General features: G+C 41.5%; 1 protein-coding gene across 2 annotated transcripts in view; it reads right to left on the reverse strand.

Moving 5' to 3' along the window:
- fam135b (family with sequence similarity 135 member B) overlaps positions 1-23,558 on the reverse strand; it is a 78,924-nt gene that overhangs the window by 34,933 nt on the left and 20,433 nt on the right. For both annotated transcript variants that reach the window (XM_033638040.2, XM_033638041.2), the window contains 3 exons: positions 11,522-11,661; positions 2,931-3,001; positions 1,866-2,039 (listed from right to left, as the gene is read on the reverse strand). In XM_033638040.2, coding sequence (XP_033493931.2) covers positions 1,866-2,039; positions 2,931-3,001; positions 11,522-11,661 — 385 coding nt within the window. The remainder of the gene's footprint in view (positions 1-1,865; positions 2,040-2,930; positions 3,002-11,521; positions 11,662-23,558) is intronic.

The raw sequence follows: 23,558 nt of genomic DNA on the forward strand, positions 1-23,558 counted from the left end.
TTATGATATTGACCGCTGAATTCATCAGATAAGTGTTTGGAAAACTATCCATTCAAGCAGCTAAAGGATACGCTATTAATTGTGACTGCCAAAACAAATAGGAAGGAGGTGAAAGCTGTGCCAGCACTGAGTTCTTCTGTTCCTGATATTATGGACCGCAATTATAGTTTTCGGTCTAGAACTCTTCATCTTCCCCGTGTGGTCAGATCTACAATGTGATACCAAAAAGAAAGACCTATTACTCCCAATTGACCATTTGCTAAAATTGTCCAATCATAGCTTAGCAACTGTAGCTAAGCCTGTTGAATCATTTAAATTATTTGGTAGTCATCTTTTAACCTTACCAAAACACAAAAGGATAAGGAATGGGTATATCTCAGGCCCCCAGGAGATGCAGCAGGCTTTGAAGCCAATTTTCATTGTGGCCCAAAAGGATTTTTTCTCCTTGACTTACATGAATGGACCTGGTAAATGTCTGCACTTGCATAGTGCCTTTTTAGTCTTCCGACCCCTCGAAGCCCTTTTCACACTACAAGTCACATTCACCCATTCACACACACTCACACACTGGTGGTGACCGATGGAACCAACACCTTCTCACTCCGACCTTGTCACGTATCAAGGTTTGGTCATGGACTTTGTTATGGACAGGTTTTAAACACACGTGGTTGGGTTTAGGAAACAAGAACAGGGTTTGGCTTTACAGTCTTACAGGAAGCGATCACCGCCCTCCCGGCGAGATCGGTGGTTGTTGGACCCTGGACCCATCCACCATCCCTCCCACCCGCCCTACTTGGACTTTCACCTCCTTAACTTTCGTTCTTGTCCTATCGCGTTCTTGTCCTGCCAGGCGCCATTAAACTATAATGGCGACCAGCCACTTATCATGCCAATGTGAAAGGATGGTTTTTTTGTCTGTGTCTGACACCAGAAGTCACTGCCCATGCGCTGGATATCTGCGACTTCAGAGTTAGACCGGGTTGACGGAACAGCCATAGGGAGCAATTCGGGGTTCAATATCTTGTTGAAGGATACTTCTACATGCGGACTGGAGGAACTTCAGACAAACAAGCAACACATTCATTTGTCCTCATCCTTAAAGTCTTTTCTCTCGTAATGTTAAAAGTGGAAAATGTAACTAGCATTTAAGCTAAGCAGCAAACAGGTTTAGGTTAGAATGAAAGTTAGACCACTGAACACATTAAAAAGTCAGCCAGAGACATTTGTTTCCTGAATCTAACATTAGCGTATTAAGCTAGCTAACTACAGCTGATAAAATCTGCCACCCAGGCCTCCAGGAATGCAGCTCAGCTTCGCTTCCAATATTTCCCAGTGGCCACTCGTGTTATTGCAGCGAAAAAATAAAACTTTCCGTGAGATGAGAAAAACAATTTAAGAACCTATAACGTCATCACAATGTAAAGTCCTTCAGCCGAACGGGAACTAACAGGCAAGGCCAATGGGAGAAACTGCGCATAATCAATGGGTGGCATACTGCAGAGGTAAATCCGGAAGTTAGAAACTTTTTGGCCTTTGTGCCAGACGAGCAACAGTCTTGGCATCTGGTATCTAGGAATTATGATACATCTGTAGCACAGACAAGTTGTTCCAATTGCAAAATACACGCAAAATGAGAAGCCGCTTTTACAACCTCTGTCTGAAATCATGGACCCGTTGTTTAAAATTCTGAACTGGATATGTGTAGTGCCAGAGCGGAAAGCTTGACAGGCATAACAACAGTAACTAAAGAGGACAGGCCCTAGTGAACGGTCAGTTGGGTCCATGAGATCAGATCATATCAAAAGTGCTTTGTGTGATTTAAGGTCTGTCAAATGCTTGTTTGCAAAGCCTCTGTGATCTCCTACCTGATTAGCGGCTGATGTAAGGCAACCAGTGAAGCATGTATGGAGACAGAAATGACAGACAGGTGGAAGTAGTCGAACATGACAGGGACGTGGTGGTGGAGGCCTCTCCGCGGGTGGAAGTGGAGGCTGAGTGTCCGACTGCTGATCAACGGGACAGTCGCTATCTCTGCCAGCCTGAGGGATAGAAGAAGAGAGACAGAAGTTAGAACACATGACAAATACTTTCACATACTGTTAAAGTGGTAATCTGCAAAAGAAAAAAAAGCCTGTGTGTTACTGTGCAGTGAAAAACTGCAGCGAGTGCAAATGAATTAAATGCAAATTAGGTGATTTTATTCCACATACGAAAAAAAAAATGTTTATATCTATTACTCTGACCCTAGAGAGCCTGTGCCTTGGTACCTCAAAGAAGCAGCTCCTTGTTTAAGGAAGGGGAGCTATTGCCAAACTCTTTAAAAGATGTCTGAGAATGTGGACTGCCGCCCAACAATAATTTAACATCATTGCTAAGCACCTGTATGCCATCCTTGGAGCTATAAAAGAAAGAGTCAGAGAGAGAGGGTCTGAGTCTTGACAGGAATGTTAATGGCTCACCTAGTAGACATTCTGCATTCTTACAAACTCTCAGTAAAAGCAATCAGTGCCCATATCGACAAACAGCTCCATAACTCCGTCCTGTGCAGTACTGACAAGTACTATAATCACACAGGCATGACAAGAACACACAAACATGACACTCTCTACACTTCACGAATGTGCAGCTGTTGTAATATACCCCAACAAAGTGCCTTTTGCCTTGTATCTTAATGCAAACGACCCACTTGTTTTTCTGTTTGTCCCAAGCAAAAAGGCAAATCACAGTAATTGTGTCTTTCTAGCACAGAGGTTGTGATCAGGTACTTAAAGAGATGGCTATGATCCAAAGGACATAATAGCCCTTATTCATGCCTAGTTTGCATTCTCACTGTTGCATAAAACCTGCACATGGGGAAAGTCTGGTGTTCTCTCTCTCTCTCTAACACACACACACACAAACACACATTTCCAAACTGCTCGTAAACCTACTGTTGTTCATTGTCGGTGAAATGAAGATCCAGCTTCAACTGGAAGTCCACCTCACTCAAGGCTTCCTCCACCTGCAAGACATTGGTACAGTAGTGTTAATAGATGAGCATCATAGGATCATAGTGACATGGAGGGGCTAGACAAAATAATGGAAACGCCACATGGGAATGAACTTAAACTGTCAAGTAACTTCAGGAAAATAAGACAAGCACTGCTGCAAAGGTGTGTCCTGCCTTACTGTGCATTCCCACCAAAAGCTTCATGAGTGTCATAAGCGGCCGGCAGCCATTCATTTTCAATGCACGCTGGCGACGAGGGGCATCAGGGGCGTCGGCCGCAGCGAGCGCCGCAATGCCAGCAACCAGAGCGTCAAGTAGAAGTTGAGAGAAGCTGAACTTTATGCAAATGGCAAATGCCGCCAAAGCAGCAATTGCCGGGATTCGGATATGGAGGAGAAACTTATCAGCACGGTCTGGGGTCTCCCGGAGTTGTACCAGCCGGTGAAATTCCCCGTGGAGTTGCCGGGTTTGCAGGACTCTGTGGACCCAGACGGCCTGCGTTTCCTCAGCAAATACGCCTATGCAAGACAAAGGAGACTTCCGAAAGTGCGACCCATGAGCTCCCGCTTATTTACTACCAATTACATTTGTCAGTGATCCTACGTGCCAACAGGTGGGTAAAATCTTAATAATAAAAGACTCATAAAGGCTATATGAATGTGTTTATTAGCATTATTTTAATTGTGCATTGAAAGCACAGCTGGTCAGCCCAGATGGACACATCTGCAGCGCCCAGCCCCACCCCTTTGGCCGCTGCAAGCGACTGCTGGAGCTGGCAGTGTGAGCGATGTCAGAGCGACAAGCGCGCCCGCAGGTGACTATGAAGCTTCTGGTGGGAATACACAGTTAGCTTGAATGCCATTTTGTAAATTTGTTATTTGTGAGTTTTCAGCTTGAGAAATCAAATAGAGATGCAAAGAGAACAAATCATCTCCTCTGAGGAAATCTATGAAATGTTTAATTGCATGGAAAACAGTCACAAAAATTAGGGCAGCATCATGAGAGATTAAAGGAAGCTCCAATGCTTGCTGGCATAGATTCTCCAGAACATAGATTCTCAAAAATGAACATCATTGAAACTAACAATATTGTCTCATTTGGTGTTTTGTTTTTTTACTTTGTTTTTATTAGTATAGTCAACACAACAATTGCAGGCGTAACCTGTTGCCAGACAAGAAAGGCAACATTGGATTCTGTGAAACCCTGATGTAGGTAGGTCTATGTTCGATGGCAACTGGGGGTAAGGTTAAGGAAAGATTGCTCTTATGCAAATTAAGTTAAAGTAGCCTGTGGTTTAGGCAACCAAAACACTCTGCTATGGTCAAAGTATGGTGAGGGTTAGGCACCTCATTAGTGAGTTTTTGACAGGAGATAGCAAGAAGAGGATCAAACAAGCAGAACAGAGAACAGATGTTCAATGGCATAGTTACAGAAGGTGTCAGAGTTGGGGGGCGCAATGAGGGCAGAGTCAATGAGGAGAAAGCAGTCATTTCCGCCAGCCTGTAGATGCTGGGAATGTGTGGGTTTTAAACTCAAATAAGAGACACTATTACATATAATGAAGATATGATTAAACTTACCATAATATCAGTAGCCTACAGCCATTAACTTTACTCAATGTCGTTTTGACGATGTGCTATAACGTTATTACGCAGGGATTTTCAAGAACTGCAGGTCCTTGGAGACTCACAACTTTCTTATCAGTGTTTGGATAAAGCATTAGATCCTTTTTGTTCAACCAGAAATGGCCCCAAAATTGCTGCTGCCAACCCAACCAGACTCCATTTCAATAAAGACTAATTTTAGTGTGGACAGAGCCAGCAAATTTTCACATCTAACTGGGCGAATTAAGGGTTTATTTAAACAGAACCAGAGTTGGTGATTGTTAAAACAGTGGAAAGACGAACCAAGATGGCTCCTGTGAGTTTTTATTTTGTTTACTGTTTATTTAAATGGAGTCTGTTGGGTTTGGCGAGGTCATTGTGGGGCTATTCCTGGTTAAACAAAAAAGATCTTACTCTTTAAAAAAAAGTTTTATCTCTGTAGGAGTCTTTTCTATCTTACTATGACTCTGTGTGTGTGTCTGTTCCATGTTTTTCTCCTCACTGACTTGGTCAATCCATGTGAAATTTGGCACAGTGGTAGAGGGTCATGGGAGGATGCCAATGAAGCAATATTACATCAATTGGCCAAAGGGGGGCGCTATAGCAACCGATTGAAATTGCAAACTTTGAATGGGCATATCTCATGCCCTGTATGTCGTAGAGACATGAAACTTTGCACAGAGATGCCTCTCCTCATGAGGAACACATTTTGCCTCAAGAACCCACAACTTCCGCTTATATAGATTTTCTGCCATTTTGAATTTTTTGAAAAACACTTCAAATGGATCTCTTCCTAGGAAGTTTGAGCGATCTGCATGAAACTGGGTGAACATAATCTAGGGACCAATATCTAAAGTTCCCTCTTGGCAAAAGTTGGAAAACTTACTAAAACTGAGCTTCTATAAGGCAATGAATATTGCGGAGGGCGTGGCTCATCACATAAAGGTGTATAACATCTCAAGGGTTTCACCCATCACCACGCAACTTTGTAGGCATATGACCACACATAATCTGAGGGGATCCCTCCATTATTGACCCCATCGAACAAAATGGGGGCGCTAGAGAGCTCATTTCTTATCTAGGCCTAACCGCCATATGGATTTTTACTAAACTTGGTAGATATGTAGAACAGGACGCCTCAAGGTGACTGGAGAAATTTAACTCTAATTGGCAACTGGGTGGCGCTATAACAACAGAAAAATGCTTACAAATGGCTAAAATGCGACCGATCGCTGTGGCTCCCCCTGTGGACCAATGCTGTTGTTTTTTTCTAATTTTTGGTATGACTAAGTCATGGTATGGTATGCTGTACATAATCACGGAAACTGTCAGTGTGTCATTCTGTCAGTCAGTCATTCTGTCTGTCCCACGTTTTTCTACTCACTGACGTGGTCAATCTATGTGAAACTGCACATAGGCATTGAGGACTGGCATAGGTAGAAGGTCACAAAGCTACCAATGGGTATGGACTAGTAGTGTTGACAATTATTATCGATCCGTCTGTGGCAAAAACAACCACTTTCGATGAATGTTACGTGACAATACAAACCTACCCTGAGTGTTTAAATGTTGCAGCTTGGCCACTGCTGGCTGCAGTGCTCTCGCTCAATACTGGACAAATTAAAAAAATGTGTTCCCATTGGTCATTTAGACACAAAAATATGGGGAAATAGGGTTCAGGTTGAAAACTACTCCTCAACTCTGGATTTCTAAGTGTATTTGATGAATTGCTCTTCAGCATGGTAACATATGCTTTGTGTCCCCCTCTGTGTAAAATTTGTGTCTGTATCATTGGGAAAAAGTCACAGAAATGATGACATTATGAATTATGATACCTTTAATTTGTCATTATGACAGATTAAATGGAGCTCAAATGCTTGTTGGCTTTAGCAAACTCTGCCCATTCAAACCCATACTTTCTGTCTTGCTAATTAAGGGGCACACAACTTCCTGCGTTGGCTCTGAACATTGACATTGGATGTAAATCATGAGGTGTGGAGTCGTCCAAGATAGACGGTAATTCATAGAAATACTCTGCTGTATTGTCTGAACTTTACCCAGTGTTGCACATAATGTTTATACTGTGGGCTTAACATAAAGGTCATATACTTCATACAGTTTATTTAACTGATAAAGGACATTCAGCCATCCTTTGGTTTGTATAATGACATTCTTGATAGTAGCCAAAAGTACCATAAATGTACTTGGGATTTTGCCCAGGCATAATGTGACAGAAGAGCAATCAACTTGTATTCCAAATGTGTTATTATCTCTTTGGTGATCTCTTGCCAATACATGTAGAATAAAATTAAAGGCTCAGCCAAGAAAGTATGAAAACTGTCAACCATTTTTGAACATACTGCCTCTAGAATCAGAGCCCCCTCTTATAGTACAAATGGAGGAACAGCAATCACAAGTAAGGCTGGTACTGTTTAAAAAAAATACCACTATCAATACTGTACCCCTAAAGTGATAATGATACCAATACAGTACTTCCTTCGATATTGATAATGCAAGTGGGCTGTAATAAAGCCATACTTTGGGACATTTTACTTTGGGCTGAGCTGCTGCAGGACTGTATGATTGTTTGATATTTACTTGGATCTCTTTGAGCTCATTGGCTTATCTTCCAAGCGTCCACAGCTCTGCGCAGGAAACAGGGTTAACTGTTAGCATCACATAGCTAATCTTACGGTAATTAACGAGTTTATTGACAGCTGTTTCGGTGTTGGTGTTAGTTTGTTGGGACCATTTAACAGTTCGGCGTTGGATGTTAGCCACTGCTAATGTGTTAGCTTGTGCTAACTGGGCAGACACTGAAGAGACCGTTTGCTGGAAGACGAGTGGCTTGGAAAACAGCAACAACAGAAAGTTTGCTGATGCCGCAGTAACTTGGGATGGTCCAGAATCAGACCGCCCACTCAAAAGGGATTAAATATAGGTATTATTTCACTAGAGATATTTTGATACTACTATGTGCTGGGTTATTTCTATCAGTACCTTAAATATATTGATACTGATACCCAGCCATAATCACAAGTGACCAATAAGGATATGATATACATTTACAGTATATACAGTATGGTGTATATGAATCCTGCTTTTTGGAATGGAACCTAATCAGACCAACCTTGTTTGCAATGCTAATTATGTTCTTTTAATGACGTGTTTGTGTTCTCTGTGTAGTCCATAAACTGTGTTCCTGGATTTCTTTTGGTCTGATGTCGAACTGAATTACTCTCATGTTCAAAGAGCCATAGAATACCATTGCTTATGGAAATACAGAGCACCTATTTGAATTTGAAAAGCAAAGTGGAAAAACAAAAGATATGAGCAAACTACAAAGGTGGTGCCGAGAGTAGAGTCTTTTGAAGATTGAGGTGCAGTGCTGCTAATTATAATAAAGATTATACACAGTTCTTCCTCTCTGTCCCCTTACATTTCCCTAAAACATGCACACATTTTGTACAGCAAACATTAAATCTTTGCAGTTCTGTCTACTATTGATGTTCTGATTGATTAAGCATACATACGGGTGTACACAGGGGAAATGAGGGGCTATTTTTGTCTGTGCTATCTGTAGCTGTGAGCGGCAGATAACCTCCGGAAGGTTAATGAGTAGAGAGCCTTCGGGAGAGCTTACAGCTGAAATCTGATATGCCTTAAAGCTCCTCTGTCTCCACACCTCCACACGAATGTCTATGTTTAATGAAATCTTCTAAAATTAGGCATCCTGCAGAGTCATGTGAGACAGAACATCCACATTCTGACTGAAGCAGGAATCCGTCCACAGTAATCCAGGCGTCATACTCTCGACATGTCAGAGAGCAGCTGAGCGATGGTGTGGGGTAATGTCAATGTGTGAGCTATGGCTATCATATGGATGATTAGCTTCGAGCGGGGGCCATCTTAACTCCCCCACATCCCGGCCTCGGGCCTGTCTCATCGCTGTCATCACTGATCAATTTGGGCTCTGGTGGCTTCCAACAATAAAAACAGGCAGGGAGGATTTTTGGGGGCGCGCCCAGAGTGTAACCGTAAAGGACAGTACATCAATAACTGTCTGGCTGGTTTACACACCTGTTCATTTCAACATGGGCAGTCTGGAGCACAGGCAATTTACATTTGTCTGTCAATTAAAGCACATTAATGCCTTGAGGCAAGTTGTTGAACTCAATAATACTCATAGTGTTGCTGTGTCCAGAAAGGTTAGGACTGAACTCTTAAAAGGTGCAACAACTTTGTGGCTAAGAATTACTATCATGTATCATATTGGTTATCTGTTTCAGCCTTAGCCTAGGCACTATTTTGCTTTGGGGCCCAAAGTCCAGCCAATCATTTCATCACCTTTACAAAACTTCTGATAACTCAAGTTAAAAAAAACTGCCACTGGGTATGCCCAGGACAGGAAGGGCCCTCTGGATCAGGAGGTACAGCAGGTCATCCACTAATTGGAAGATCAGGGGTTCAATCCATGGCCTCTTCAGTCTGCATGTCGAAGAGTTAAGATACTGAACCCTAAACTGAGTGAGCATGTGTGAATGTTAAACTGATGAGCAGGTGGCACCTTGTATGGTAGCCTCAGCCACTAGTGTATGAATGTGTGTGAATGGGTGAATGTGGCATGTAGCTCCTTGAATGACCAGAAGATGAGGAAGGAGCTATACAAATGCAAGTCCATTCACCACATTCAATTCAGTTCAATTCTATTTATAAAGCCCAATATCACAAATCCCAATTTGTCTCAGAGGGCTCTACAGCATACAACATCCTTCCGTCCTTGGACCCTCACAGTGGATAACGAAAAGCTCCTTCCCATATCTATGTATGTAGAATCTGTGGACACCAGTACAAAACATCGGTATCAGAAGCATTCTGGTTTCTATCTGTAGTCCGTTTGTCCCAGTGGTACTGACAAATCACATTTGAAGGGGCTTTGGTTGCATGCATAAACTGTCCATGTGGAGAGTGGAAGAAGTGGAGCACAAGGGCCAAACTGCAACCTCAGAACTCATCGGCTCTGGACCTTTTTATTAGCTTTCCAAAAAAACTTTCGTAGAGATTGGCCAAAATGTCTACTCTTGTGTCTCAAGTTGCTAATCAGGCTGTAAACAGAGACCAATGCATGGAAGAGTGAAGGATATCCACTGGCTACACTGGAACCCTCGAAATATTGGCCATTGCCCCCTGAGGTGTATCGTCATCAGATAGCCAATGGGTTCAGAGATTGCTAATACCTCCAAATCTCATGAATTCGAGTTTTGCCCCACTCTGCCTTACTATGTCTCTAATTGGCCTGACAGTCAGACAGATTCTCACTGCAACCTCGTCACATATTGACAACTTGGTCATGAACTTTCCACGTTCAAATATGATGTACAAGGTAGCCAGGGTTCGTTGGTTGCTGACGTTCTGGGACACTAAGTCAAGTTCTGCCTATTTCATGCATTGTCTTCTTTCAAAATACACTTTCATTTTCACAGGAAATAAACGCACTATATGGGTACAACGTTTCAAATTGCTGTTTTTTTTCCTTCAACAACAAACACATATGGTTAGGTTTAGAAAAAAAATAACAGGGGTTTAGCTTTAGAATTTTACGGGACTCTTGAAAATCGTTGTTTGTTGGACCCATCCACCACCCCTCCCACCCGCTCCAGTCGGACTTTCGCCGCCCTGACTTTTATTCTTGTCCTGCCACGTTTCCCCCTGACGCCGCCGGGCAACGTTAAACTATAACAGCAACCGTCCGTGTATCACGCCTTTTTTTGGTGGTTTCTGGCACCGCAAGTCACTGCCCAAGTGCTGAATTTCAATGACTTCAGAGTGAGACTGGGCTTGACAGCCTTACACTAACCCTGACTTTTGCCTAAACCAAACCAATCCAACCAACAAAGGCAACGATTATTAGCCAATCAGAGGGAGAAGCAGGATGGGTCATGCTTTCGCTATCCTTGGAAACACGAATATGTTTACACCCACTGTGTCGATTGCTGCATTTCCCACCTGCAAGAGTCTCTTTAAGGCGGAGGGCCTCGCTGTTGTGAAGAGCTCACCAACTTATCATCAATTTGCCTGTGCCTATATTTGCTAGAGTTTCTGCTGAGGGAGGGGCTATGTTGTGTTTGTGAAGCACAACAATCAATAGTTCTCAGTCTGGGGGTCAGACTCTGAACCCCTGCCAGAACCTTGAACGATAAATCTGAGGATGCACAAGAAAAGGAGGCAGAAAAATCTGTTCCTGCTGCACTTTTTTTGTCTCGTATGTTTGTTTTTTTCCTGGTAATCCTGTATTTTTCAGACTTCTAAACTAAACTCTGTCAAGGGAGCATTACTCTTAGGTTAGTTTCATGTGTGAAATGGAAGAAAACTGACGAGAATAGAAGCGAAAAGATTTGCACGTAAACGTGACCCCAAGCATCATTCCACAGTCTTTGTAGACAGCTGTATTGTTAATAGATGCATATCTGCTCTGCTACAGTTATTGAATAGCAACAGCTTCAGCAAGCTGGCAACAGCAGAAGTCTACTGAACAAACTCACTGACATTTTCAACTTTTAGCAAATGAAAGAGCAGCATTACTCTTCCATTATTCATCATGATCATATGACTACATGGCTATGTTACATTCCTGCTTTAATTAACTGGCTCTAATCTCTCTGCCATGTGAAGTATTGTTTGTATCAGAGAGGAGGAGCGGGGAACAGAAACAGTGGATGATAAAATGCATTAATTAATGGTCAATTAATTCAACTATTATACAGCTGTTTTTACTGTAATTATCTGTCCTGCATTTAATAGCCAGCCTACTGATAACATGCAAGCAGCCAAATGGCATTCCCCATTCTCTCTTTCCCAACAGGAAGTGTGTGTGTGTGTGTGTGTGTGTGTGTGTGTGTGTGCAGAAAATGTCACCCACATGACTCACCCTTTCTCCGTCCAACAGCAGGTGGACTTTGAAGATCATACAGTCATTCACCGTAATCTCCTCATTTCTGTAAAGGATCTGGAAGATCCGGCTGAACACGGTGCCGTCGTAGACCCCCGCAGAGCTGAAGCTGCATTCTCCTGGTGTGGGACACAACAACATGCATAAATAACAACAACAACAATTAGTTTGTTGCTACGACAGCATTATTAGTAGTGCTAATTCACTGCAACAGTCAGTAATGTCACAAAATGCAGAGCTTTAATTGATTAAACACAGAGTAGTCTCAGAAACACACTGTTTTTCATAAGCAGAAATCCAATTAGGCCTCTCACTTGGCAAATGCATCACCTGATATTTGCTGTGCTCAGATTTGTGAAGATGTACCCAGATTTGCATAATTAGTCTTGCCTTGTGACCTGACATTTGCCAATGTTTACTGGGATTGCTGAGGGAGCTGAGTGTGTATATTCAGATGTGGAAACATGTGCTAAGACTTGTGAATAATGTGTATTAGTATTACAGCAGTAGCTCATGTTTCCTAACTTGTGTTCAGTGTCCCAGCACTCTCAAGTCAGCGTCTAGTTTTCTGTTTCTCCATTTTTTAATGCAACATGGCACTATGATGAAATCAGGCTAAGACACCATAGCACCATGCATGAAACAAGTCATTAACATTAGCATAATAAATGTCCGTGCGAACAAAAAAGGTGCTATTCATCAAACATTCACACTCACACATTTACGCAATGTACAATGATAAATATCACCTATGAATTCTGCATCTAGTTTATCTGCTGGTGCATGGTCAGCCATGTCCTTTTCAAAGTCCTGGAGGAATAAGCTTGACATTTGGGAAATACACTTGGGTCCAATCTCATTTCTTATTTTTACTCCCTTGTTTTTGAGCGGCACAGAGTTACATGGGGTAGTGGTTGAAATCTTCCCCTATGAGGGCAGGGTATGATTACCAGTACCTGAAATGATACCAATACCAATAGAGTACTACATTGGGTACCCATAATGTGAATGGCTTGCTGTGTAGTATAGCCATACTTTGGAATGTTTTGGTGGCATCTCGGCACGCTGAACTGCCAATTCTGTCATCTACAACAGACACAACTTCACCACACCACAGGCTGTAGCTGTTGCTGCAATAGTGTAAGTCCATGAGAGTCCGCCACGGACCAATTGTTAGCATCACATGGCTAATGTAATTTATTAGCAGGTTATCAACAGGTTAAACAACAGAGTTGGAATGTTCTACTGTCAGTGTTAGTGGCTGGTATCATTTGACAGCTTGGTGTTGGATTTTTGCTGCTGATGCTGCGTTAGCTTGTGTTCAGCGAGCAGACGTACCAGCACAACAAGGACTGAATGCAGACATTTTTTGACTGGAGACGTTTCGATACTACTCGGTTATTTTGGTCAATACCTCAAATATACTGTGTACTGATACCCAGCCCTATGAAATCAGACAAGCCTTCAAGACCCTGATACGTCATCAGTCGTTGTTGATGGCATTTACATAAACAGCTGAGACTATACCAATTATGATATTACTAACATTTGCCATTTATCCGGTGGAGATAGAAAAGCATGGAAGCTCACGGTTTGTTCACAACTTAAATTTCATCGTATCAATCGATCAAACACTGCTTCAATACAAGATCACTAATGGCTAAAGTTAGCAATCTGTGCTCCTACCCTGCCAGTCTGCACTGATATTAGAGGAGGTGCAACAAATGCAGCAACTGCTGGACTTAAATTAAATTTCCGGCAATGCCATTAAAGGGGGAAATGCAAGATGAGAATACGTCAAAATGTGGGACCGTCATGCACAAATTAGCAATAACAATGTAACGTTAGCTCGCTAGCAAGTTTTCCAATGAGTGATTTTTTGTCTGCTTGTTATAAAGAAAAGGATTTAACACACTAAAACAACAAAATAAACTCACATAAAGACATCGTTGTAATTTTTTAAATCTTTATCAGCAAAGAAGAAACATTTGCAGGGTTCTTTTGTTGCTTTTGCAGCTATCTTGTAACACTTGGTTTGGCGTGTCCCTCTGAAAAACCTCTGTCTAGAGGGTAGCAAAACTTCACCCCACCCCTCTATCCCAAAAATCAGGACACCCCACCTCTAGACGTGAATGAGTTAAACAGAGGGGTAAGGGCTAAGTGGTAGAGGTAAGGGGTGTATTGGGATTGAGCCTTATTCTCTTCCTAGGTGGGAGTTTGATGAAAAGGTCAGTAGCCTAGCACTCTCAGATCTGTCTGTAAAATGTTAATCTACAGCCAGCATCCAGTTAGCTTAGCTTAGCATTAATGCTGCAAACAGGCACGAACAGATATGTGTTTTGATTTTCAACATCTCCCATGTTGCAGCACTTTTGTTTGCGATACAATGGCTCCCTATTCTTTGCTACTAGCACATTCCCCCTGGCTGTGCTGCTGTCCAGCTGCGAGCCCTGAGAGGTCTTTAAAATTCCCCGCTGAGGCCATGCTCTTTTCGGTCTCATTCACACTCTCTGTCTCTCCGCAGGCCACCTCCTGATAGTGCTGTCACTAGTTGCAGCATCAAGCAACACCAGCCAGGATGACAGATGTGTGGGACCATGACTGTTGTCAAAGAATTGGTGGATGTGTGACAGAGGCGGCGTAATCCCCTCTGGGTATGTACTGTATGTGGAAGGAGTTGTGCCACCTCACAGTCTGACAGATGTGACTTTGATATTTTTGCTTTTGACACGTCTCCTTGTGTTTGTTTGGGTTCCCACCCACTGTACAAGTAAGGTAGATTAGAGACCGTCAACTGCGCAGGAATTTACATAAATGATTGACCTGTGAAGGACTCGTGATCTCCCTGAGGTGCCTCCATGCCCTCTCTCCTGTGCCGGGTGGCGTTCAATGTGGCCAAAGTGACTAGATCAATGAACTGTAGCTGCTGCAGTTGCCCTTGCTACATTCACACGCTCACACATACTGTGCTTCCTGTGAATGCCAGTTTGTGTTCTGCAATTGATTAAACTGACATTGATAGCAATTATGTTTGCATACAAGGGGAAATCAGCACCTGTACAATGTAATTCAATCCAACACAACTGTTGAGATGGAAAGCTGTGAACTGCAATGTTTGACTGCAGTTATTGTCAGTGTCACATTGAATATTTACTGTAAGGTAGGTATCACAGGCTCTGTAACAACTAGGAATACCGCCCTGCAGTTTTATGCATCTGCACACTCCTACAGCTTAAATCCATGTCTGTGAAAACCTGGATGCTTCACACACACAAGATCTATACAATCAGCACAGTTTCGAGGTGGACACCCAAGATGAGATATGACGTTGAGTAATGGCCAGACAAATGTTTTAAATGCAGAAAATTGATTTCAAAATGTGTTTTTATGTCTCCACGCCGGCGTCACCCATGGAGTCATGTTTTCTGGTTGTACATGCACCCATCCATTCTCATGAATGGGATATCATGAGAACACCTTAAGGGAATTTCTTCAACTTTGGCAAAAACGTCCATCTGGACCTTGGTAATCGAAGGTCAAAGGTCACTGTGACCTTGCATCAATCTCATTCTTGTGAATCGAGTATCTCAAGAACACCTTGAGGTCATTTCCTCAAATATGGCACAAACGTCCACTTGGACCAAATGAATGAATGATGAGAATTTGGAAGTCATATAGGTCAAAGGTCACTGTGACCTCACAAAACATGTTTCTGGCCATAACTCAAAAATTCATATGCTAATTATAACAAAACTTCACACAAATGTCTTATACGATAAAATGATGAAGTGATGACATTTTATATCCAAAAGGTCAAAGGTCAACCTCACTGATACATCATAATTTCCCCGTTAAAGGTTTTTTGGGGGAGTTTTTCCTTATCTGTTGCAAGGGTCCAAAGGACAGAGGGATGTCGTATGCTGTAAAGCCCTGTGAGGCAAATTGTGATTTGTGATATTGGGCTTTATAAATTAAATTGATTGATTGATTGATCATTTTCTGCAGTGACGCTATTATGGTCATTATTTAACGTCATATCTCAGAAACAGAAGGGAGACATTTGGTCAGATACCGAATTGGTGAAACTGTACTGGTTGTATGGATCTTCGGTGCTGTCATTTTGAAGATATGTATGAAGCATCCATGTTTAAGAATATGTAGCATCTTCGCAGCAATATCCATATTTGACGAATTGTCAACTGTCATGTCTACGTATGAGTCTGGACAGACATGGATGTAAACTGTAACTGCAATTTGACTGGTTCACAGAATTCATTTATAAAATCATGAATATGTCATTTCTTCTCTCATAAATGAGATAGTATCACTTAAATGACTATGGAAGCTCATTTCTGGCAGTAAAAGCAAAAAATAAATCTAATTAGAAAATGGTAATAACAAAATAGCTGCCTGCCTTATCTTTATATTACAGCATAAACATGGTCCTGATAATGATCCACAAATAAATTGGGATTTTTTTTTTTTTTAAATAAGTTGTGTCTTGGGCTATCACCATAGAACTGAACCTAAACATCCTCTGTGACATCATGTTGGTGATTGTACCCATGCATCTACCTGTTTTGTAACTAAAAAAGGAGCTCCAGCTCACACTTTGACAGGACTCGTTCAAAAAAAGATGTGTTGCCCTTGATTCAGCACTTCTAGATACGTAGGTCAGCATTATAAGATAAGTTAAAAAAGGCACTTTAGTTCAAAAATATAAGATACCCATTCAAAACTGTGACTTTTTCTGTCAGCATTATGACACAATGAGATTAATTTAAAGCAATTCCAGTTGCTAGTAGCACTTCTACATATTTGGATGACTTAGTATCTTTGCAGGCTGATTTAATACATTTTTTCCTTTTCGTGGCAGAAACTGTTTCCACAAATGTCAGTTTACCTCATGTACCTGACACCAAAAGATTCCCAACACTATGAAAATATTTGATATGACTTCCACACCCTTCTTGTCCCTTGTAGGATATAAATATTATTAAAACACATTTCCGTGCTCCCGTTCACATTTACAGTCAGTTACATCAAAAGAAAAGCATCAAACCCACACAGCTCGGATGTTTTGGTGTACTGTAGTTCTCCTCACAGGTGTTGGGGTGTTATCACATCCTGCACATTAAAACCTGCTGAAAGGCCTGTAAGCTTTAGCCACAGTAAGTCTGGAAATAATGTGCTTACAGCCTCTGGTGTTCCACATCTGCTGTATGTGAGAGTGTGCGTGTCTGCTCGTCGCTCCCTATCACTAAAACACAACACTCTTAACGCAGAATTGCTCTTCATGATACTAATATGAGGGAGTATCTCAGGCTGTGCAGCAGGAGACACCTTAAACAACAATCCAATTCTCCCAGTTCACATTCTGACTTGAAAATCACCACGCTGTTGTGCGTGAATCACAGTCATTAAATGCTTCAGTTGAGTGTGTGGCACGATCCTTCTCACACAATTCATTTGTCTGAGGGGCACAGACAATTGAAATGTCAAGTATACACTTTCACAGAGAACACAGTAAGGGATTATTTTCTGTGTCTGTGCTGCATTTGTGCTCAGGATCCCGCCTGTGAGGTGAAAAGGCTTAATACATGACCTTGTGGAAGGAGCTGCAAAGGGGGAGGGGAGGGGAGGGCTGCAGCCTTCCTATTACAATATGGATATGGTGCCCACTGTATTGCAAACTGCTGCAGGGTCCCTATTTGACAAATGAACTATTGCCTAGCAAAATCTAGGATTGCAGTCAGTGGATTAGATTTAGGCTGCAGGGCTTGGGAGCAGCTTTGCAATATGTGACTGTTCATAGAGCTGACAAACAGTGGAATATAAGAATGTAAAATCTGCATGCTACAGACTAGAGGAATATGGAAATAAATATTGCACGTAGGAATGTGGTGGAAGATTAATCTTATTGAGCTGTAATTTATCCACTATAATGTGTGTACACCTTTAAGGAACACTTCAACATTTTTGGAAAGGCTTGTTTGCCTCCTTCCATGTGAGATTAGAAGATTAATATCAAGATTCTGTTTGTATGTTAAGTACAGTGAGGGTGTGTTTAGCCTAGCTTAGCATGAAGACTGGAAGTATGGGAAGTACTCACAATATACTAAATCTAATTATTTAGACATTGAATTAAAACAAGCTTGCACGCTGTCTTTGTGAAGATTAATTAGCACAAGTTAACTTTATCGGTGGAGATTCTCAGTCATCCAGGTCATGGTAATCCTAAGTGCTAATATCATAGGCAACTCACGTGACCCCTACGACTGCAAGGGTTCACACCCACACAGGGTTTATAGCCTGCAACTTCGTACCAGTCATTCAGAACTGAAGAAGCTTCTTGGATGAGAGGCGAAACGTCTTCAAGAAACGCAAGCAAGTCCACTTGCCTACGATATAGCACTTACAAAGTTAACTTTAGCTTGTCCACACTGTAGACTTTGACTTCACAGTTGAGTTCCGCCTCTTTTGTTCTGTCAACATCATGTTATGAACAAACATTTATATTATCGATTATTGACATTTGTGAATCAATGCCGAATCATCCACGTCTGTATCACGATGCATTTAAGGGTCAATTTTTTTCCCCACCCCTAGTTGGTAATAACATTATGTCACACAATGTATGTCACATGACATAGGTAATGTGATCTACATCACTGGCGTTGTATGCTACACATCAACTAAGTTGTTTTTACGATAACTCCATTAAGTTTTGGTTTCACATGAGAAACAAACAGTGGTCTCCTGGGTGAAAGTCAGGGCCTGTATTCACAAAGATTCTCAGAGTCCTCTCAGAGAGCTCCTAACTTAGCCTAAAAATTCTCTTAGCTTAAGAGTGATTCAGGAAGTTTCTGAGAGCAACTCTGAGCAAGGAGGGGACAGAAATGTTTATCTTAGTGAGGAGGTGTGGTTGACCCCGTTGCTAGGTAAGACGCAGTCTTCTAAAAGCTGTGATTGGTTGTTACAAAAAAAAAAGCGCTCCTAGTAATGAATGGACAGTGAAATCAACCGATCATAGAACTTAGACTGTAGGCTATTAAGAAATGTGTAATTGTGAAAATAATTTCATGTCATGATGATGAAACTCAGCAAAATTAAATTAATTGTTACACAGCTTCAAAATGCTTGAACGTACCTCATTCACATGCCGATTATTATAGCCGATTGATTTGCTTATTGTTACGTTTACTCGCCATGCTGGTAATTTTACTACTTAATCTATTTGATATTAATGGTGGACGTAGACTCAGCTGTCAGTATTCGAGGAATTCTCAACCAGATTTCTATTGCACTCTCCAGTCCGCTTGGCTGGGAAGTATAAAATAGCGCTTTTTCAAGGGCGGCGACGCTGGAAAAATAGGACAATAGCGTAAAGTTCCGCAGCACGGCACGTCGACGCGCATCAAGCCGCCACAGGTGTGGGTTTGTAAATAGAAAATAATGGGGGCGGCTGTTTTGACGCGCGTCGTACGCTGCCAGTGTGTTTTGGCCTTTAGGATTCTTTGTGAATACGGACCCAGGAGTTTGTTTGACCCATCCATCTACCCTCCAGCTGCTTTGTACAGACTTTCTCACCCTTTATACGACAGCAGTTGCCGGCAGCATCACAAACGGCTGCCAACCGGTGCATTTCATTCTGCCGCTAAGGGTGCCTCTGTGCGTCAGTGTCTAACGCGAACATGCCCAACAAAAGAACAATATCTGGCTGACAATGACAAGCTAGTCAGAACACAAAGAAAGCAAATAAGTGTACATTACAAAATATTTAATTCCTGAAGTGGTGCTTAGTTAAAGAGAATAAACATGACAAAGTGTAAATTATACATCTTCATACTGGATCTTTATTTGTGCTGCTGACTCATTCAGGGTCAGCTTCCTTGATAACAGGCTGGATAATTCTAAGAATGAGCTACAATTAAGAAAAAGAGTACATTATGTTAACTGAAGCTAATTTGTTTACACATACTGTACTGATGCAATGTACAGTAACATAATTCTGTTTTACTGATGCCTCCTCCAGCTGGACAATGCTCTCCCTTGTTCCCTCACCTTACATCATGTAAAACTGCACCTCCAGATTTTAGCACCCTAAAAATAGACCACTGCCAGAGACTACTGAGCTGTTATTTTTATCATTTTCACTGCAGTCTATTATTTTTTTGGTCATTTAGGATTTCTCTCCGTCCATGAATTAATGAGATAAAGGAAATTCCTGTTGGAGAAGACGCTCAGTATCACATGAATCACTGTCACAGACTGTGACACATCGCCTTCACAGTCAGCCATGTCCTTCCCGTCACACACACACAAACACACACACATCGGCTCTGCTTAACTGTGAGAACTGACACATCATCTCCTCGGTGCCTTTTTACCTGAATCATAGAAAATACATTCCTAAAACTAAAATTCTGGCCTTTATATAACCTCATCCTGAGCCTGATATCTAAATGTCCTCACAATCCTAAATGTCCTCACAAGAACAGTGCACTGTCAGGCATTGGTCCTCACACATTCAGCTAGATCAGACCATGCACACACACACACAAACACACACATAAGGCGCTCCAGTCATGACAAGCTAAAAATAGCCATTATTACTGCGAATCAGTATTGCCAGTGAAACGGCTTCCTGCATTGCCAGAGATCCAGATTTTAATGCTCGGGTAGGCTCAGAAACACTATGTCACAACCTATGAATACAAATAGAGGACAAGACATTTGAGGAATCTTTTATGATAGAAACCATCTGCGAGTAATTGTATTTAGGAATGAATGAATGCAAAATGCGCAGACCATGACACAAATTGTTGTTTTGATTCCCATTTACCATGCTGGTTTCATGTTTTGTTCCTGGTTATCTACAGTGTTTTAATTAAGAAACAAACCTTTGATGAGAGGGGCTTTTTACCTGTTCTATTGTGCTTTACGCAACACTGCAAAACATCCAGCTTTAAGCCTGTTTTGTCATATTCTTAAGTCTTAAATCCTTCATTATAAGACCAGAGAAGAATGTTCCTCCTGGAGCAAAGAATTTCTAATAGAGTTTTCTTTGTTTTACAAAGTGCAAATACCTCGAGACAGCACAGAAATAAAAAGGAAGCTCACCCAATATTTATAAATAAAAAAAAGAGAAGATTTTCTGCAGAGTGAGTAAGTCAAATACAGCCAGATGTCTTGAATCACTGAGACAAGATAGAGCCTTAAAGTTCCCAGACACCACTCTCATTCTCTAATGTATAACTCTGACAGCTGGGACAATGGCAGGAACACGCCAGTGGAATTACTTACTTTACACAGCTAGTTGTTAAAAAGTCTATTTGGTTATTTTTATTCTGGGGTTTTCACCTACAATATGAATGAAAGATTCTGATACATTCTGAGGGAAATCCGTCACACCTCAATAGACAGATGTTCAAGTATATGGTTTTATTTTCCTCTGTGGATTGCTCTATTTTAAGAAAAGCCTTACTCACGTCTCTAATTGAAGCTCGTTTGAATCCACAGATGTCAGATACACAGCCAAGACATGAAGAGAGGAATCTGTGAGACGACTACAAACCACAGAAGGTTGTTCACATCCACATGATTCTGTAAAATTATGCTTACTAGTTCCAGGAAAGGAGCGGAATAAGAGCCCTCCCTGTGCTACCATGTACTTTGACACAGAACACAGTGATAGATTACTGTTTTCACACACACTTCAAAGACGAGCATGAACAACACAATGTGTGTAATTCAAACTGTGCTCACGAAACAATTCCCAGTGTCAAGTGAGATTTTCTCACACTCAGTCCCCTTTGGACACGGACCTCTGTGGATGAAAACTGTTCAAACATGATCTGAAGATCAAGCTAATGTCATCATTTGTCAATATTTGAGACCAATTATGACATTTGATGAAAATTCAAATGTTGGCTGTCAGTGTTATAGTACAAATACTGCATGATGTAAAGTATTTAGATGATTTGTATAATTGAGTGACATTACAATGATAATAGAGAGAGTCTTTATTAGTACTAGTAGTAGTAAATGTGACTGTACTTCTCTGGTTTCAAATAAGAACTTATATTTTATTAAATATTACCACACTGGAAACTTCTCTGGAAAGCACAACACCTGTAAATTCTTTCAAGTAAAACTTACATGCATGTTTACATACATCTCTGACATATCATTCCTGTTGTTTTTATCCTTATTTACATATCCTCAACTAAAATGGATAAATTACCAAACTGGTCTATAGTAACAGGCCCAGGGGCCCAACTGGCCGGGGGGTTCCCTGAGCCAGAGTCTCAGTTTGAAGTGACACCTAACATTTCTTGTTGGAAAGCCAATCAAATTACATCAGAGATGATAAACAACCAAAAAGAGATGTGAAAGGAACCTAGTGAGACATAAAATGACCACAATGAGATGCAAAATGACTACAGAGAGCTAAAAAACAACCACAAAGAGAAACTACGGTCCCGTTTATACGACAATGATTTCAACTGAAAATGGTAAACTTTAGTTGCTTTTGGCTGATCGTTTACACGACAGCAGCGTTTTGGGTGCCTGAAAACCAGAGTGGATTCCAGAGTGCAATTTTTTTGGAAATGCTACCATCTTGCAATATGCAGTTCCTCTGAAAACGGAGACTTTTCGCACATGCGCATTACACTTCCAGTCACTAGGCATGCGCCAGAAAGTCGACCATCACAACAACAATGGCGGACTCCCGAACTCTGCTTGTGCTGCTCAGCCTGTTGAATTTATCAACGCTTCCCCATCATAGTGTAGATTTACTGTATCAACTCCACCTGGGGTCCATTTCACAAAGCAGGTTCAACAAACTCTGAGTCTAATTCTGAACTCTGAGTTGATCTACTCTGAGATAGGAAACTCTGAGTTTCTGGTTCCAGAACAGCTGATTTGAATCAGTTTAATCAACTTGGGAGTAGTTTCACCTGGAGTTAAGCGCGTGCGCCACAACTATAAAAAGCCAGCATCAATGGAGCCCCGATTCGACGAGTCACCATGGCAACAGGGATGGGGAGGGCTGCGTTTTTCACCCCACTAGAATTAGAAATCTTAATGTGCTCATACGGCGAGTTTGCACACGTTTTCAAAAAGAAGTGCAACACTGCTGCAGCTGCAAAAGAGAGGGAGACGGCGTGGGAGAATGCATGAGTTTAAATGTAGTCCTTTGCAATCACAATAATATTACAGGGGAAAACTGCTTGAATGGTAGCCTGTTAATTTATTTCATTTAGGTGCAATGCCGCGGGGGAGAAACGCACTTGGCAGCAGCTTAGGATTAAATATAAAAACATTGTTCAAACAGGTAAGACCTCGGCATAATCTCATGGGGGTACTTCATTTTGATCATGTTTTACATTGTAAAGTAAATATTAAGTGGCTGTTTGGCTGTTTTCACACACATAAATGTCTTCTCATCTATATCATGTTCTGTTAAATAATTAAGCCTATTTAAACTAACACAGACTTCTACTCAGCCAACAGAAAGAAGACAGATGGCCGTAAAACGAGCACACTTTTCTGACCACCCAGCATACAGTTGCCTTACTCAAGTGTCTCCGACATTGTACAAAAACTTCCATTTGCAAAGAAATGCAGCGCAACACACAATATCTGCTGGGATGTGAGAGCATGACTACGATTGGTAATGCTGCAAATGTAAGGACGGATTAGGTTGTGTATGTAGATGATGGACTGTGACGTGAAACGGTACAGCTCAAAAAGATAATTGTGTGGAAATGCTAAAACATCTATGTGCGGTCTGATAACCATCTCCCGACGAATATTTAATTCTCTGCGCAGTAATGCTGCACCTTCATCCACAGGATCGTTATCAAAAGGACATGCCATGTTAGTGAAAAAGTCGCCACCTACTGTGCCTAATGGACTTCTAATATACTGACTCTGATTTTCTTAATGATTTTTTTTAAATGACAGACGGCAGATCTAGGCTACGCCAAAACTCGCCTGCTGACTGAAT

The sequence above is a fragment of the Epinephelus lanceolatus genome, chromosome 16, assembly GCF_041903045.1.
Source record: "Epinephelus lanceolatus isolate andai-2023 chromosome 16, ASM4190304v1, whole genome shotgun sequence".
In the NCBI taxonomy this organism is placed as follows: domain Eukaryota; kingdom Metazoa; phylum Chordata; class Actinopteri; order Perciformes; family Serranidae; genus Epinephelus; species Epinephelus lanceolatus.